Source organism: Orcinus orca, chromosome 2, assembly GCF_937001465.1.
Source record: "Orcinus orca chromosome 2, mOrcOrc1.1, whole genome shotgun sequence".
In the NCBI taxonomy this organism is placed as follows: domain Eukaryota; kingdom Metazoa; phylum Chordata; class Mammalia; order Artiodactyla; family Delphinidae; genus Orcinus; species Orcinus orca.
Genome location: NC_064560.1, coordinates 101,096,611 through 101,114,603, shown reverse-complemented (window position 1 = coordinate 101,114,603; position 17,993 = coordinate 101,096,611). Strand labels below are relative to the sequence as shown.

The 17,993-nt window shown below is 37.0% G+C and overlaps 1 protein-coding gene across 17 annotated transcripts in view; it reads left to right on the top strand.

Moving 5' to 3' along the window:
* TCF12 (transcription factor 12) overlaps positions 1 to 17,993 on the top strand; it is a 391,021-nt gene that overhangs the window by 358,854 nt on the left and 14,174 nt on the right. For 9 of the 17 annotated variants that reach the window (XM_033436994.2, XM_033436993.2, XM_033436997.2 and 6 more), the window contains 5 exons: positions 491 to 564; positions 1,576 to 1,647; positions 2,399 to 2,605; positions 12,402 to 12,516; positions 13,801 to 13,963. In XM_033436994.2, the coding sequence (XP_033292885.1) occupies positions 491 to 564; positions 1,576 to 1,647; positions 2,399 to 2,605; positions 12,402 to 12,516; positions 13,801 to 13,963 (631 nt within the window). The remainder of the gene's footprint in view (positions 1 to 490; positions 565 to 1,575; positions 1,648 to 2,398; positions 2,606 to 12,401; positions 12,517 to 13,800; positions 13,964 to 17,993) is intronic. The other 8 variants (XM_033436999.2, XM_033436996.2, XM_033437004.2 and 5 more) reach the window with 1 other exon arrangement.

Genomic DNA, 17,993 nt, shown 5'->3' with positions numbered 1-17,993 from the left:
TATAGTGATATTCAGTTACTATTCATAATAGCCAAATGAAAGCAACCAAAACGTCTAGCAGTGAGGTAGCGGTGGTTAAGCAAATTATGATATAGAGAATCAGGTGAATATTAATGTAAGTCATTAATAGCATGATCATAAAGACTAAAAATATGGGGGAGGGACAGAATTTTAAATTATGCATATTTTAAGTACATTTTCTCAAGATATGTGTGCATTTGGACAGAGTGTGAAGAACATGCAAACATAAATGTAGTTATGTTTCAAAGTATAGTTTTTTTCTCAACTCCCTACACAGTTATATTAATAATGAAAAAAAATTTTAATATGTTGGGTTTATCAGTAGCCAGTAACATGCTGAAGACTGAACAAAAATTTTCACATAAATTTATGCACACTTACAATATATCTTTACCCTTTCCTTTAGAACATTATCAAGATCACTGAGTTAACCAAGGTGTGTGGGTGCTTTTGGGTTTTGTTTTAACAGGTACCAGTCAGTGGCCCAGACCTGGAGGGCAAGCGCCTTCATCCCCAAGCTATGAAAACTCACTCCACTCCCTGGTAAGAGCCTCTGAGAAACATACAAGGTCTCTTTTATCTAATAGTGTGGAGTTCTTTTTTTTTTCCCAGAAAATCTTGAGTAACAGTGAAAAAACAGTAGGATAGCATTACACACGAATTCTTTGCTAACAAATGGCCTGATTTAGTTGAACTATATAAGACACATTGGGTGTGCCTTTTACCATCTGTTCTTTGGAACATCAGGCTTCTGGTCTCAGGACAGCTGGTATTAAAATAGTGTTATGGGGTTTTTGTTTCTTTGACAGATCTAGGGTTTAATTTTACTATAATTTTATGTTTACATGTAAAGGAAATTTAAAGAAGAAAAAAAAACACACAGACCAAGTAAGAGAAAATTAGTCCAGCATTGCAAAATGGTTGTATTTTACTCTTTCTCATATGATGATATTGTGTATAGTTTATTACATTTCTGTTAAAATTTTTAAATGTAGCATCAATTATTTTTGTCAGGAAGAGTATTGTTTCCCATGTTTTCTTTTTTAAAAAAGAATGTATTATGTAAATTGTACAAGCAAAACCATTGACAAACAAAGCAGTAGAATAAAGGAGCCTGTCTAGGTATTGAGAGTGAAGAATTTGTGGTAGGGTGTTAACTACTGTTGCCTTTCTATGCTTACCACAGAATTACGAAGCATTATAAAAACAAAATAAGGATGACTTAATGGAATGTTAAGTCATGCTATCATTCAGTAGTTCCAGGTTGCAAATAGAAAAGTTCTTTTTCTGTGACTAACAGAACATTTTAAATTAAAGGAAAGTTTTCTTCTCACATATAAGCAAATATAAGCAATGTGTGCTACTTAGATGCTAACCTTATAACTTTGCTGTTAAATCCCAGCCTTCTCATACCTTAATACAAGTAGATCTTGCAGGTCTCCGCGTTAACTTTACTAACATGTTATGCTGACATGCACATCAGCTATTTCCTCATCTCTTTTGGAGTTAATCTTAACCTGTGCTTTGCCTCCTGTTCTGTCTTGACTTTGCCAGAAAAATCGAGTTGAGCAGCAACTTCACGAGCATTTGCAAGATGCAATGTCCTTCTTAAAGGATGTCTGTGAGGTACTATTTCTTTTAGATGGTGCCTTTTTTGTGTTTCAATTAATTATACTTCCTATTATCCGTTTAAAATCATCAAGCCTGTACAGACTCCAGAGTCTTTTAAAATCAAACAATGACTGTTTTCGTTTTTGTAACAATATGTAAAAATAGGCTTTTGTTGAGTGTGATTCTTTTTAAAAGAGCTCTACTGGCATGTGCTTTTATTTTCTTAAATTCTAATATGTTTGTGTATGGGGCATGTGTATATTCACAGACAGATAATATCATTTCATCAGTTTTGTGAAAGAGCACATTTGGATGTGGTCACCATTTCAGATAGGTATTATAAATATTCACTTAAAACAAAATTACAACTTAAATTTGATGGATTTGAAGACCCTCCCCCAATTGCCCTCATTTCAAAGATCAGTGTTAAAGTACAGGTTATCTTTTTTATCAATGATAATTGAGTATCAGACACAGTAGAGTAGCCTTCAGCTTTTGTAGAAGCTAAAAGAAATAACCTCATGCTAGACTGGTAAATAGATTTTATGAAGCAGTGATTGGCTTCTGAAGCTTTGTTAATTTAGCATAGTCTACAAATATCCTTTCTTTCATTGTTGATTCGTAGTACAGGTAGTTTCTTTTGAAGCTACTTGATATTGCATATTCACTTGCTGCCTTCCCTATATCCCAAAGTAGGAAACATAGCAGTTTAATGAATTTAATAGATAACATCAGTAACCTCCATGTCTTTTTTCAATCCCTACAGCAGTCTCGAATGGAGGATCGTTTGGACAGACTGGATGATGCTATCCATGTGCTGCGGAACCATGCCGTGGGACCTTCCACCAGTTTGCCTGCTGGTCACAGTGATATACACAGTTTATTGGGACCATCCCATAATGCACCAATTGGAAGCCTCAATTCAAACTATGGTGGATCAAGCCTTGTTACAAGCAGTCGACCTGCTTCAATGGTAAAATAGTGCTCATCCTTTTGGAAATAACTTCTAATGCGTATTGTCCTACATGTTTTTCATGAAATCTTTCAGGGAGAGAGGTTCCTTCTTTCTGTAAGGAAGGAAGGTAGAGTGGCTTTTAAGAATTTCTTTTACTGTCTTGGTCAGGGTCATTGGCTGAGCATTGGCCCTTAAAATCCTGCTATGACCATGTGCAAAAAGCAGAAACTTTCTACAGAGATCATTTTCGCTTAAACTTGGATTTTTTTTCCAGATATGTAATAATTAGCAGAACAGTTTTTGCGTTGAAACAGTTGTAGAAAGTCTTAATATCAAAAGCAATAAAGCAAGACTGAATTTCAAGGGTTCTGGTCTAGAAAAGCTATTTATTATAATTTGGAACCAGCCTTCAATAGTAGAACAAATGTAATATTATTTGTACAGGTCCAAATTTAAGCTTTATTCCCAAATGAAGGAAAAATGTGGGGTAGTTTTAAGAATGACTGTAATTTAAGTGACAAAGAAAGGAAACAATTTTAGATTAATCCCTGAAGAGAGTAAAATCGTTCAATCCCTTTTTTTTTTTAACGTGGTAGTTCTTTAAAGGAGGAAAAAAGTAAAATTCTGCAGCCATGCACATCAAAAATTCTGTGTCGAATGTCTTACATTGTTTTTTATACAAATTATGTTTTAAAGGAATGAAGCTCGTTTTGAATCTGCTATTTAACTGAAACCATGTGTTTGCATGTTTATGGCATGGTTTTTAAGATTCATTGCATGCCGTGAAATATTCTCCTATGAAACAGATTTCTAGCTGTAAGCCGTGTGATCAAGGCTAAAACTCACCTATCATCGCAATAATTAGGTGCCCCAAATGCTGAAGTCTTGTGTTCTGTAAAATAGGATTGGTTCCAGATTTTCACATTCACATTCATATATCAGACAGCCATTTATATTCATTCTGGAGTTGCTGAAGTAAACATCAAACAAGGCTGCCTGGTTTCCTAAGAACAGTGTTTTCAGCAACATAGGTGACGATGCCCACATGTCTTAAAAACATTTTTTCTTTTAATATCAGAAGATCTTGAAATTAAGACTCCTTTTAAATTAGCTTTTGTTGCTATTGATAAACTAATAAATGTGAAAGCATTTTTAAATTACTGAATTCCTAGAAATAAAAGGGAATATTGTCATCACTATTAGTGGTAGTAATAAAATAATTTTAACAGACTTATAAGATAGCATTTGTTGCAAGTATAAATTATTACTTTGCTGAAATACTGTTTATCCTTATTTAGAAGAATGACTTGAAAATCAGTATGTTTGAATCCTGAGCTTGTCTCAGCCTGCAGTATTTGCAATTCTTAGTCCTCACCTCTTAATCGTTTTTTTAATTCTTCATTGTTAATAGCCCACTGCTCCTTTTTCCAGTTTATCTGCTACAATATGTGATATATCTCTGGCTCCTCCCACATAAATATAGAATTTATATGAAATGGAACTTCTATCTTTGGGAGGTTGTTTTTACCAACTTTGGATATAAGTTGGAAAAGAGATTTTTCAAAATCCAGTCCTCCAAAGCCATGTAAAAACATAGTGCATTTTAAAAGAACTTGTTGAGGGAAAAATTGTTTCTAATATTAGATACTGCCCTGAAGCTTTTAGTTAAGAAAGTAGCTTCCATTATATTCACTAGGAATATGCTGCCTACTTCAGAGCTGCCAGAGATATTCTTTAAAAAGGAAAAGGGCTTCCCTGGTGGCGCAGTGGTTGAGAGTCCGCCTGCCGCTGCAGGGGACGCAGGTTCGTGCCCCGGTCCGGGAGGATCCCACATGCCGCGGAGCAGCTGGGCCCGTGAGCCATGGCCGCTGGGCCTGCACGTCCGGAGCCTGTGCTCCGTGGCGGGAGAGGCCACAGCAGTGAGAGGCCCGCGTACCGCAAAAATAAAAGGAAAATAATTCAAGGTAATCAAGAATAAGAGAGTTCTGAAACATGAGGTGAGTCTGGCTTAGTCTGAGAAGCAGCATCAGTGCTGCAGCAACTAAGCCCAGGCTATTGCTGAGTTTGTCTATCAAGGTCTTCCTTCAGTTTTTATAGCCTTCTTAGACGACACAGCTGAGAAAAGTCTGCCAGACATCATCTATTATATCCACCCCTTCCCCAATCACTAATGGAGGTGGAGATGCAGATGTTTCTGCCAGGCTTACCCTCAAAAGTTATTAACTGACAAAATCTAAGAATGTCAGGTGAGTTAGTATTCAGCTCCCATCCTTCTGAAATGAACTTCTTAGCTGTGAGTACTCAGTTCTCAGTTTCAGCAGAAAGACCAAAGAATGGAATGAAATGAAGATCACAGTCAGCCAGTGACTGTCCCAGCTAAGTCTTAGGCATATTGTTGAGGAAAACTCTTATCCTGGTGGCTGTTATTCATGTCTGAGGGCTTGCATCAGTACTGCCAGGAGCCTTGCTTACATGCTTTGTACCTACTTATGTGGAATCAACTCTTTTCATACTCTGGGAGGGTGTGTGATTTGGGGGACATCTTGTAACTATTGCCAGCCATCTTTAAGAGTTAATCTGCTTTTATTAGCTCACCCCCATGTTTTCTAACTGATCATGACTAAGAAATAACACAATTTTACATTCTGGAATCACTTTTCTTTTTTTGTCTTGTTTAACTTTCTGGTAGTTTATATACTTTTCCTCTGCATTAACATAAATTAGTATTTTTTAGGCCCCTAAAAATGGAGGTTACATGGCCATTATTACAAAGTAACCACAGAAATATCAGTTTATCAGCAATTCTATATTGCCATTTAGAATTTGTAAGGTTAGTTTCCTCTCAAAAATATTTAATTTTCATCATTTCATTTATTTTTCTGCAGAGAGTAAAACTGGTCTAGTAAACATAAATACCATTCCAGGAACTCCACAGAACATTCAAATTAAATTTTTGATGTAATGGATTTTTGTGGGCATTTACTAGAGGTCACCATCCTAATTCCAAGTTTTAAATATGATGTTACTTTCTCTCCTAGCATTTAAAGGAGAAGAGTCAGCATACTTTTTTTGTAAAAGGCCAGACAGTAAATATTTTCAGCTTTGCAGGCTATATGGTCTCTGGCACAACTACTTACCTCTGATTTGGTAACATGAAAGCAGCCATAGCTGTTAGGAAAACAAATCGGTGTGGCTGTGTTTTAATAAAACTTTATTTATAAAAAAGAGCCTCCTTTACTAGTAAAACAAAATAAATAAATAACAGGACCAGATTTGGCTCACAGGCATACTTTACCAATCCCTGATTTAGAACAAAATTAGCTTCCCAGTGCAGGAAATGAGAGTTAGCAAGTTTTGTTTTTTGGGGGGTTTTTTTGTTTTTTGGGGGTTTTTTCTTTTCTTTTTCTTGGAGCCTATAACTTTTTGCTTATTTTGTTTTAATGAGTAGTTTGGGAGTTCTGTTGAAGTAGTTGGAATATTTGAGGTGAGCCAGAATGCACTGGGAGTAGAAGAATAAGAGTTGGTGGCAGGATAAAAGTAATACAGAGAGCTCTGCTCTCAGCCTTCAGTGCTATCAAGGTAACTTGTGGTGTGAAGTCTACATGGGCAGGTTAACCAAAATAGTCTCCTTGATCAAGGAAATAGCTTTGTTGCTGAAAACATTTCTCTACGTTATTTTCAGTTATAACAAGATTATGCTAGTAAGATCATCTACAGCTAATCTACTGATTTGTAGATCCATCTTCTTATAGATGAAATAATTACTATTTTTTCGTTATTCCAGAAAACAATTTTTATATTTCACACAAAGGTAATAAGACTACCACCTGCCAAAAATATTAATAGGAGTCAATATCAAAAGACTTATTTGACTGTTGTTTCTTTTAACTGAACAAACTTGACTAGCATCAAAGGTTAGGATTAAATGAGGTTTCAACCACAGAAAGCTTTTAACATATTTTAGCTATCTAATATACACAAAAATTAAATTTCCTGGGCTTCACTGCTGGCGCAGTGGTTGAGAGTCTGCCTGCCGATACAGGGGACACGGGTTTGTGCCCTGGTCCGGGAGGATCCCCCATGCTGTAGAGTGGCTAGGCCCGTGAGCCATGGCCACTGAGCCTGCACGTCCAGAGCCTGTGCTCCACAATGGGAAAGGCCACAACAGTGAGAAGCCCGCGTACCGCAAAAAAAAAAATTAGATTTCCTGAAGATTATTATATCAGAAAAAGAGACTAGGAAGTGGGTAATTACTACTCCTTCTCATATAATTAGTGTAGCCAGCCTGCCCTAGTTTTAGCATTTGCTCTTACTTTTGAATAGGGTTAACATTTTCATTTACTTAATTTCCTACTCCCTTTCAATATTTTGGATAGTTCTCCATATTTTCTTAATGCAAATTAAAACTTAAGGCTTTATCAGACACTATTATTAGGATGTGATTGATGTATCATTTAAATTTTAAAACACAAAATCAGGATTTTTAAAACTATTGAAATGTCAGCATTGGACAGACTATAGTTTTGCTCCCATTTATTTAATGTAAGAATAAACTCGGAATAAACTGCTGACAGCAAAAAAATAATGTTATTAAATGGAAAACTGAAAAGGAATGAGACTCATTAATTTCATTTAGGCATTACAAAGAGGTTTCAGCAATATAAAGTTATTGTACATCACATCAGTTTATGGCTGTAATATCTAAAATACCGAGGCCTGGTGAGATAGCTCTGTAATAGCACTTTTATCCTTAACACAAAGTGCTCAGTTATTGTTCAGACAGTGATTTCAACTTCAAACTAAGTTAGATTAGAAGCTTTTGTGTTAATGGAAGGCTGATGCAAATCTTTAAAAGTTTCTCATTTATGATACAGGATAAAATTACATCCAGGAGGTCTTTTGATTTCTTTGTTACAAGTCCTGAGGAAATTTAACTCAGGCATGTCTTTTGTGGGGGGGTGAGCGGGGGGGATTGCTTGGGTTTTTTGTTGTTTAAGCTATGGTTGGAGATGTGTGTCTTGTATGAGAGCAAATAATGTTCACTTGTAGAACTTAAAGCGACCTTATATAATGATTTAAAATATAAATCATGTCTGTTTTCTAAATCCTAAAGCAGTTAGAGAAACTATATTTTTCCTAGTTCTAAAAGATTTAAGATTCATTTATTAAAGACTAACAGGCAAATAGAGTAATATTTTATTCAAAATTTTAGCACTTTTTGTCGCTTTATCAGAGTAAATTTGGAATCATTTTAACCTTATATTTAGACAGTAATTTTGTTAGTATAGGTTTGTATACAGTAGAAATGGTATGTGTAGGTTTCCGCTAAACTGAAGGAGTTTATTTTTTAACTGTATTTTACTTTTTCTAACCAATTTTTTTCCCAAATGGGCAACTTAAATTTTTTAAAATTTTGTTAAAACCACATTATAGTGCTTTTAAAGGGTTTTGATACAATTTTTTTAACTCAAAATTGTTTAACTGTCAAGTTTTTTTAAGCCTGAAATCCATACAGATTATATATTTATGGAAATATTATTCAAAAGGAATCATAACAACTGGAATTCTTCCAAGTTTTAGCATAAAACCCTCTTTGGGTAAAACAAAATATTTACAGTACATAAAGATCCTTTATTCAGTCTGTAGATTAATAGTGATTAATTTAAATCATTAGTACTCAGTGAATAGTACAAATTGAACAAATTATTAGAATAGAATTCAAAATCAGCGAGGAGTTCATACTGAGTAGTTTTCAGTCTATCCCTTAATTCACAAGACCTCTTATTCATCAACTAATTAGATTTAACATTTTTCCATTGTGGGTGTTGAAGCCATTGGCCAAGTTAAATGAAAACAAGTCCCTTGTTGGATGCTCCCACAAAAGTAAGGCCATAGGTAGATTGTAAAGATTCAGAATGCAAGATGATGTCATTTAATGGAATGGGCCGTTTATTCTGAAACAGAGCTCTTCATAATTGAAATTTAGAGCATAGCAGGCCTAGGGGTTTTCCTTCCCCTGCTAGTCCCCCAATAGAAGCATTCTGTCAGCTGTATGCTAACGAGATGAACAATTAAACAAGGTCCTATCTGGCTGGCCTCACAGGCTCTGAGCTCAGACAAAGAACTGTTTATACACCTGTTACGTGTGTGGACAGAGCCATTTGAATGGGTAACTTCAGATTAAAGGAAGGACATGGGAGCCAGGGTGAGCAAGGGTTAAAGAAAACTATAAGAACTGTGAACATCAAATTCTCCAGAAAATATATGAGGGCCATTTGCAAGGGGAATCAAGTTACAAAGAAAAAGTTCCTGCTAACTTCATTAACATGAAAAACTCCAGACTTGAAACTTTTTGCTAGTCTGATGCCATTTTTAAAAGGCTTAATTTTGTTCAAGGTTGGTGTGAGAAAATACTTAGTTTGTAGTATTCTATAAAGACAAAGATATTCACTGACATTTTATATCGCAAAACAAATTGAGCAACCTTTCTGATTTTCCTTCAGGGAAAAGCAAAATCCTTAAGATCTATTGTTTAGATAATGATCCTTTGTCTGCCAAGCCTTTCATCAGAAAAGAGGTGATAGAACATTTTTATTAGTCGAGATTCAGAAAAATCAAAGAATTATTTATACTCATGAAATAAAAGAATAAGAATTTCACAGATGCATCATCACTTATCAATCAAATGAGTGAAATTCAGTTTGTTACTGTTCAACAGTATTATCTGACAGAGCTATAAAATGGGTTTCAGAGGTACAATATATAGTAAATAAACGTATGTTTAAAAGTTTAAATTTTAGGGCTTCCCTGGTGGTGCAGTGGTTAAGAACCTGCCTGCCAATGCAGGGGACACAGGTTCGAGCCCTGGCCCAGGAGGATCCCACATGCCACGGAACAACTAAGCCCGTGTGCCACAACTACTGAGCCTGCGCTCTAGAGCCCGCAATCCACAACTACTGAGCCCACGTGCCACAGCTACTGAAGCCTACGTGCCTAGAGCCCGTGCTCCACAGCAAGAGAAGCCACGACAATAAGAAGCCCGCACACCGCAACGAAGAGTAGCTCCCGCTCACCCCAACTAGAGAAAGCCCGCACACAGTAACGAAGACCCAAAGCAGCCAATAAATAAATAAATAAATTTTATTTTTTTTAAAAAAAAAAAGTTTAAATTTTAAAAGGCTATTTATTTTTCATTTACTTGGTGTGATAGCTCAAAATACTAGATAAGAGCAAAATTGGCATATATTACCAAACATCGTGGGAAGTTTTAAGTCCACATTATAAACACAGACATAAAAATCTTAGCTTTGGGGCTTCCCTAGTGGCGCAGTGGTTGAGAATCTGCCTGTTAATGCAGGGGACACGGGTTCGAGCCCTGGTCTGGGAGGATCCCACATGCCGCGGAGCAACTAGGCCCATGAGCCACAACTACTGAGCCTGTGCGTCTGGATCCTGTGCTCCGCAAAAAGAGAGGCCGCGATAGTGAGAGGCCTGCGCACCGCGATGAAGAGTGGCCCCCGCTTGCCACAACTAGAGAAAGCCCTCGCACAGAAACGAAGACCCAACACAGCAAAAATAAATTAATAAACTCCTACCCCCAACATCTTCTTACAAAAAAGAAAAAAAACTCTTAGCTTTTACTTTATCCTGCAGTGATTTCCTCAGCCAGTCAAAATTATTCTAGTAATATATTATCTTTAAAATAGGCCTAGACTCCTAAGGTCCCAAAGAATTTGTAACTATTTGTTGTATTTTACCCTATCTATTTTTATAAAATGCAATTTTTGAACTGACTTTCCTCTCAGATCATTAGATCATTGAGTAGTTCATAGCTAGCAAGAAAGCACCCTATGTGTTATGAATAAACATGACCAGGATTCCCTAGAGATAGGATATCATAAACTATTTTAAAAACAATTTTCTCTCTCGGGCTTCCCTGGTGGTGCAGTGGTTGAGAGTCCACCTGCCGATGCAGGGGACACGGGTTCGTGCCCTGGTCCGGGAAGATCCCACATGCCGCGGAGCGGCTGGGCACGTGAGCCATGGCCGCTGAGCCTGCGCGTCCGGAGCCTGTGCTCCGCAACGGGAGAGGCCACAACAGTGAGAGGCCCACATACTGCAAAAAATAAAAATAAAAAAATAATAATAATTTCCTCTCTCGGGCTTCCCTGGTGGCGCAGTGGTTGAGAGTCCGCCTGCCGATGCAGAGGACATGGGTTCGTGCCCCGGTCTGGGAAGATCCCACATGCCGCGGAGCGGCTGGGCCCGTGAGCCATGGCCGCTGAGCCTGCGCGTCCGGAGCCTGTGCTCCGCAACGGGAGAGGCCACAACAGTGAGAGGCCCGCGTACCGCAAAAAAATAAAATAATTTCCTCTCTCGAATGTAATTTTCATAGTCCACTTCTTCACTTGGTGTTAGATTCAGTTCTTCAGATTTTTCTCAAGATTTTTTACTGGGGGCGGGTTGCGGTTCAGGGCAGAAGTAAAGGTTAAGGGTCTAAGGGAAAATTTCCAAAATGGTAATGGAATAGAAGGCTGTCTTGATTTCTGTGGTCCCTTCCCAGCTTTAAGATTTTATGATTCTAATGCATGATGAAATTGTGTGGTTTAGAAAAAGGGTATGGTCAATGCTTGATCATCCAGGGGAGTAGTGACACAGCTAATTCTCAGCAATGACTAATCCTCAGATAATTTAAAAAGTATCTATGGAATACATTGAATGGGTTTTTCAAAACTACATTAAAGATAAGAATAAAGGTAGAGGTCAGACATTTCTTAAAAAGTTGGGTGGAAGACCTGGTATGTTCTAATCAGATCCACTACCAATAGCCTGCATTGCCTGAAACTTTGCTTTGGTTTCTTTTGTTTGGCTCACAGGAAACCAAAGGATAAACTTGCATAGGGGTATTTATACCTCTTAGGGTAAAATCCATACAAAGTCATGAAAGATAAAAGCTATATTAATTACTCAAGAGGGATTCAAAGCATGGCATTTTACTGGGATTGAAGGATTTGTTGAAAAACAGTGGTTCTCATGTATAACTCCAGGCAATAAACCTATTTAATTAAAGGATTAATCTTCTAATTGCCACATCTGCTGTTGTTCTAATAAAAAAAAAACTGGTTCATTTGTAACCAGTTTTTCTAAAAATACTGCAGTAGCTAAAAACACTTGGTAGTGTTTGCATGCCTTCTCAGTTCAAGTTAACTGTGACTTGTCTAAATCTGATTAAAACTGAGAATAAAAATGTATGGCATTTTTGTTGCCTGGCAATGTAGAACTTTTATTTTAAGTTATTTTAATTTTGTATTGCTTTTGCTGCTCTTAAAATTTTTGAGGAGAAGCAATTAGAGGAAGAAAAAACAAGACACTGTGTGTAAGAAAAGGATATGCTAAAGTATAGATAAATAATATTACTTGGAACAAAGCAGTATTTTGCTAAATGCAAATTCATGGATACTTTAACATTTTTAGATAGTATATGGAATAGGTTTTTAGATTGATTGATACACAATAGAGGCTATAATATGTAGTGCTGTATGGATTATAGAGTGCTTTTTGTCTATTAGCTCATTTGCTTCTCACAGCAACCCTCTGTGGGATATAAAATTTGAAAGCTGGAATTTTTTTTAATATTTTTATTCAGAAACAGTACTACTGTCGAGTCTTTTACAATCCAAAAACCAGAAAAGTGGCATCCAAAAAATGTTGCTAAATTTAGATGCGTGATAGCTGTTTTCTCTATTAAACCCAGTGAAAGAATTTGAACAGTTACTGCACCATGAACATTTTTATTTATTTTTTTTAACTTTAGGTCGGAACTCATCGAGAAGACTCTGTCAGTCTCAATGGCAATCATTCAGTCCTGTCTAGTACGGTCACTGCTTCAAGCACAGACTTGAACCATAAAACACAAGAAAATTATAGAGGTAACTATATAATTCATTTACAGCAGTAGTGCATACAGAGGTATCATTTTGGAGTACTGTCACCTTCTTCACAGTCAGATTGACATCTGTGAATCAAAAGTCATCTTAGGGGCTTCCCTGGTGGCGCAGTGGTTGGGGTCCGCCTGCCGATGCGGGGGACGCGGGTTCGTGCCCCAGTCTGGGAGGATCCCACGTGCCGCGGAGCGGCTGGGCCCGTGGGCCATGGCCCCTGAGCCTGCGCATCCGGAGCCTGTGCTCCGCGGCGGGAGAGGCCACAACAGTGAGAGGCCCACGTACAGAAAAAAAAAAAAAAGTCCTCTTAGGTGGTAGAATTCCAAATAGTAGTAGTACTACTGCGTGAATATACAGGGTCAATATTTAGGGTTCCAATTGGTCCATTTAGCTGGGCCAGTTACAGATATTTATTGATGTATGGAACCCTGTGCAAACCGTTGTTCAGTGTTTACTGGTCATCTTCTTACCAGCTCCTGCATCTGTCCTCTTTCTTTTTTTTTTTTTTTTTCTTTTTTGGCTGCACCGTGTGGCATGTGGGATCTTAGTTCCCTGACCAGGGATTGAACCCGCACCCCCTTCAGTAGAAGTGCAGAGTCTTAACCACTGGACTGCCAGGGAAGTCCCTGTCCTGTCTCTTTCTAAATCACTTCCCCTCGTGGCTGAGTCTTCATTGTCCCTAGAGGAATTGAGAAAGACATTTCTGAGTATGTTTAGAGCTCTGAGTGATAGTAGCTGTTGTTTAGAAGATTATAATTTAATTGGGGAGACAGACAATTCTTATAAAAAGCAAATTGTTGTCAATGTTATAACAGACCTTATAAATAAGTACAAATATATAGGTGGTATTAAGACCACCAAGATAAAGTTTTCCCAGTTGTATTTAACCATGATGCCTGTTTTATTGTGTTTGTCCAGGAAAATGTTAAAGCTTATTTCGTTTAACTTGACAGCATCTTAGAAGTTTTTAAAATGCATCATGTTTCTCCTACCTTGTTTGATTGTTAAATGTGCCTGAAAATGAGCATTGGACTCACCATCAGGGTCAGGCTTGTTTTTTTTTAAATACAGGTGCTTTAAAAAGCAATTTTTTCTAAGGTTTGTGGACGTGCTTTTTCCAGCTCTGAATAGTTTACTTTTTTACATCTTCAGATTTCTATAGTAGCTCTATAACAACTAAGGATATTTACCATCAAGAAAGCTTTTTACTGTCTTAATTCTAATTCATAAATGAGTCTGGACATTTATCCTGTTTCTTTGCCTCTTTGTTAGGTGGCTTGCAAAGTCAGTCTGGAACTGTTGTTCCAACAGAAATCAAGACTGAAAACAAAGAGAAAGATGAAAACCTTCATGAACCTCCTTCATCAGATGACATGAAATCAGATGATGAATCCTCCCAAAAAGATATCAAAGTTTCATCTAGAGGCAGAACAAGGTATTTGTTAGCATCCAGGTGTTAAATTTCACTCATTTGCCATGGGTGAAGATACTTGGAAAATTGAAGTGTATCATGCATTTAAGTGTCAGCTGTGTTCTAGATACTGTGTTGGGACTTTTATGTGTTGTCTCATTTAATCCTCATAGCATCCATAAAAGGGAGGTGTATGAAGCTGACTCTAAGTTTATGTTTTCCATGTTTCCCACAATATTTTAGGGTCTACATATAAAAAAGAATTACTTCTCTCCCATCAATGCTTATAGTCTGTAAGACAGCTAGAGAACAAAATAGCTAAAACAAGTTAAATTGTACAAGTGTAGGTATTTAGATATAACCCATCAGTAAATATTCAAATACATTATTTTAAGGCTAAGTATATGGTAAGACTCTTGTATGATTTAAACCAGGGGCTGGCAAGCTATGGCCCATGGGCCATATCTAGTTCATTGCCTGTTTTTATAAATAAAGTTTTTTTGGAACACCACTACACCCCATTCATCTACATATTGTCTGTGGCTGCTCTCACAGTGCAGTGGCAGATTTGTGTAGTTGCAACATAGGTTGGATGACCCACAAAGCCGAAAATATTTACTTTCTGGCTCTTTATAGAAGATATTTGCAACTTACGTTTTAAACAATACTTTGAAAAGAGTATGGAAAAGGAAGTACTCCACGTGCGTTGATGTTGTCGGGGAAGGTTTTCTAGAAACTGGACTTGACTTTGCTTTGAAATATGGATATTGACACATAATACATTAGTTTCAAATTATTTCCAGATTCTTCCATCAGATTTTTCTTCTAGTTCTACATTAAAAGTAGGTAATTTGATATATTCGTGGTACATCCTATTTCTTGGTATATATCCATTTATCAGTAGTATGTATATATCACGTATAGATATTTATATTTAAAACATTGTTCTTTGTATTAAATTATGGTACAAAGGAAATTACAAACTAAAAGAACCAGGATAGTCCTTTCTGTCAGTCTCATACTTAAAAGTTGTCCTTTTTCATTTGACATTCTCACTATTTTCAGTAGTTGACATTTCTCTTGAGGAAAATTAAATCTTAAGGTCCTAATACTATCATTTTAATATGCATTGTACTCAGTTGTGCAAGGGCATGAAGAAATAAAAATTGAGTCAGGGAATCCAGAGTCCACTCCTTTGAGGAATCTTAATTCTTTCATAGTTTCATTATTCAAATAGAACTTTAAGGGAAATAATTTGCATCTCTCCTCATCATTCATCCTTTCATTATATAGGTCAGCAAACTTCGTGTGTAAAGGGCCAGATAGTAAATATTTTAGTCTTTGTGGGTCATACAGTCTCTGTTGCAACTGTTGAACATTGCCACTGCATCATGAAAGCAGCCAAAGACAGTACATAAACAGGTGGGTGTGGCTCTTCCAATAAAATTTTATTTACAAAAACAGGTAGCTGGCTTATGGGCCAGTTTGCTGAGCACTGTTATAGGTCATCAGATATTGAGAAGGCAGTATAATGGGTTAATAATAACAATACTTAGTAGTTAATAATAGTAAATTTAAAACACAGCCTTTGGACAAAATAAGGCTAACCTTGGTTTGAATCATGGCTTCATCACATTTTGCCAAGTAACCTTGGCAAGTTATTAAGCTCTCTGAGGTTTGGTTCTATCTTAACAGGAGACTTTCTGTTTAGGATTCTTGTGGGAATAAACTGAAAATTATGCATATAAAGCCCTTTTCACACTGTCTCACATGCAGTAAACATCAGTAAAGGTACTGTGATAACTTATGATAATAATTTTAGATATGTGCTCTTGATTTCTTCCATGAAGCACTAACCTGGATTCTTGTCACTACCCTGCCACTCATTAGCCTTGTAATCCTAGGGAGGTTACTGATCTTACAGTGGTTCTCAACCCTGCTGCACAGACTCCTGAAACATTTTAGAAATATAGGTGCCTGGCCCCTGAACCCGAGCTCCCTGTATCAGCATCTCTGGCAGTGGGACCTTTGAAAGCTATATTTTATAAGTGCTCTTGAAGATTCTAGTGAGTGGCCACCTTTGGAAACCTTTGGGCTAGATGATCTGTAAAGGTTTCTTTGAAGTCAAAGAGCTAGTGATTCTCTATTATCAAAAGAATACTTTTATGAAATTCTTGACAATTGGCTAGTAAAAATCTGTTGTCCTTGACAATTGGCTAGTAAAAATGTGTTTTTTTTAAGATTTATTATTTATTTATTTTAGTTATTTTGGGGTGCATCCTGTCTTAGTTGCGGCATGCGGGATCTTTTGTTGCGGCACACGGGCATCTCTCTACTCATGGTGTGCGGGTTTTCTCTCTCTAGTTTTGGTCAGAGCAGGCTTCAGAGCGTGTGGGCTCTGTAGTTGTGGTGTGTGGGCTTAGTTGCCCTGTGGCATGTGGGAATCTTAGTTCCCTCACCAGGGATCGAACCCACATCCCTTGCATTGAAAGGCGGATTCTTTACCACTGGACAGGGAAGTCCCTCTACTTGTTTTTTTTTTTTTTCTTTGTTTGTTTGTTTTGCGGTACACGGGCCTCTCACTGTTGTGGGCTCTCCCGGTGCGGAGCACAGCCTCCGGAAGCGCAGGCTCAGCGGCCATGGCTCACGGGCCTAGCCACTCCGCAACATGTGGGATCTTCCCGGACCGGGGCACGAACCCGTGTCCCCTGCATCAGCAGGCGGACTCTCAACCACTGCGCCACCAGGGAAGCCCCCTCTACTTGTTCTTTATTAGAGTACTCAAGGTATTAGAGGTGAAGCACCAATTCTTTGTGCACATTTTTTTCCAGGTTCTAAGAGGCCCTGCTCAGTAATTTATTTCTGAAATATAAATAGAATTTTCTAGAAGTTATTCCAAAGCATTTTTCTCAGATATTCTTTTCTGATTAATTAGTCTGTTTTCATTACAGAAATTTGAAAATTACAGAAAAGCACACACAAAAATCACAAGAAACTCCGCTACCCAGAATTAACTACAGTTTACTTTTCAAGGAATATCTTTTTCCACAAATACAGTTTAAATTGGAGATAAACTGGATAAAAGTTTTATAATTTCAACTTTTTTAGTTTAACAGTGTATTTTAAACCTTTCCATCTATCTGTGTTTTCTCCAACATGTTTTTTTCTTGTTGTTTCTGTTTTTAGGCAGCTTTATTGAGGTTTAATTCAAATATAATAAAATACACCAATTTTAAGTGTACAGTTTTGGTCCTTTGACATATGTATACAGTTATATACATTAATAATGTAGAATATTTCTGCCACCCTAAAAAGTTTCCTCATGCCAATTTATAACCAGTCCTCTTCTCCCATCTTCTGGCAAACGTTGATCTGCTTTCTGTTACCATACTTTTGTCTTTTCTAGAAGTTCCTGTAAATGGAATCATACAATATGTAGTCTTTTGTGTTTGGCATCTTTTACCTAGCATAATCTACAGCTTGATTTTTAGAGGGTACATAGTAGACCATTATCTGGATGTACTGTGATTTATTTAACCCATCTCCTAATATTGGACTCCCATTTGTTCTGAAGTAAATAATTCTGTGATCAACTTCTTTACCTAAATTTCTATGAACATCTCTAATTATACCCTTTGGATGAATTTCTAAAGTTGGAATTGCTGATCAAGAGATAATGAACATTTTAAGGCTTTGGATTCATTTTGCCAATTTGTCCTTCAAAAAAGTTGTTCCAGTTCACCCATGTTTTAAAATCATCACCACCGATGATGATATTTCTTCCAGAACAAAAAGTATAGTCATTTTCTGAGATACTTCTCTCATTCCACATCTTAAGCTTTTCTTCCTCCTCCTCACCAGGGGACTGCCAGAATATATTTAAGAACATAAGCAAACTGTAATACATTACTATAATAGTACAGTGTTTCTCAAACCTTAATGTACATATGAATCTTGTTAAAATGCAGCTTCTGATTCAGTAGGTTTGTAGCAGAACCTGAGATTCTGTTTCTAACGGTAATGTAACACTGTTTTTACAGTAATGTAAAAAGTA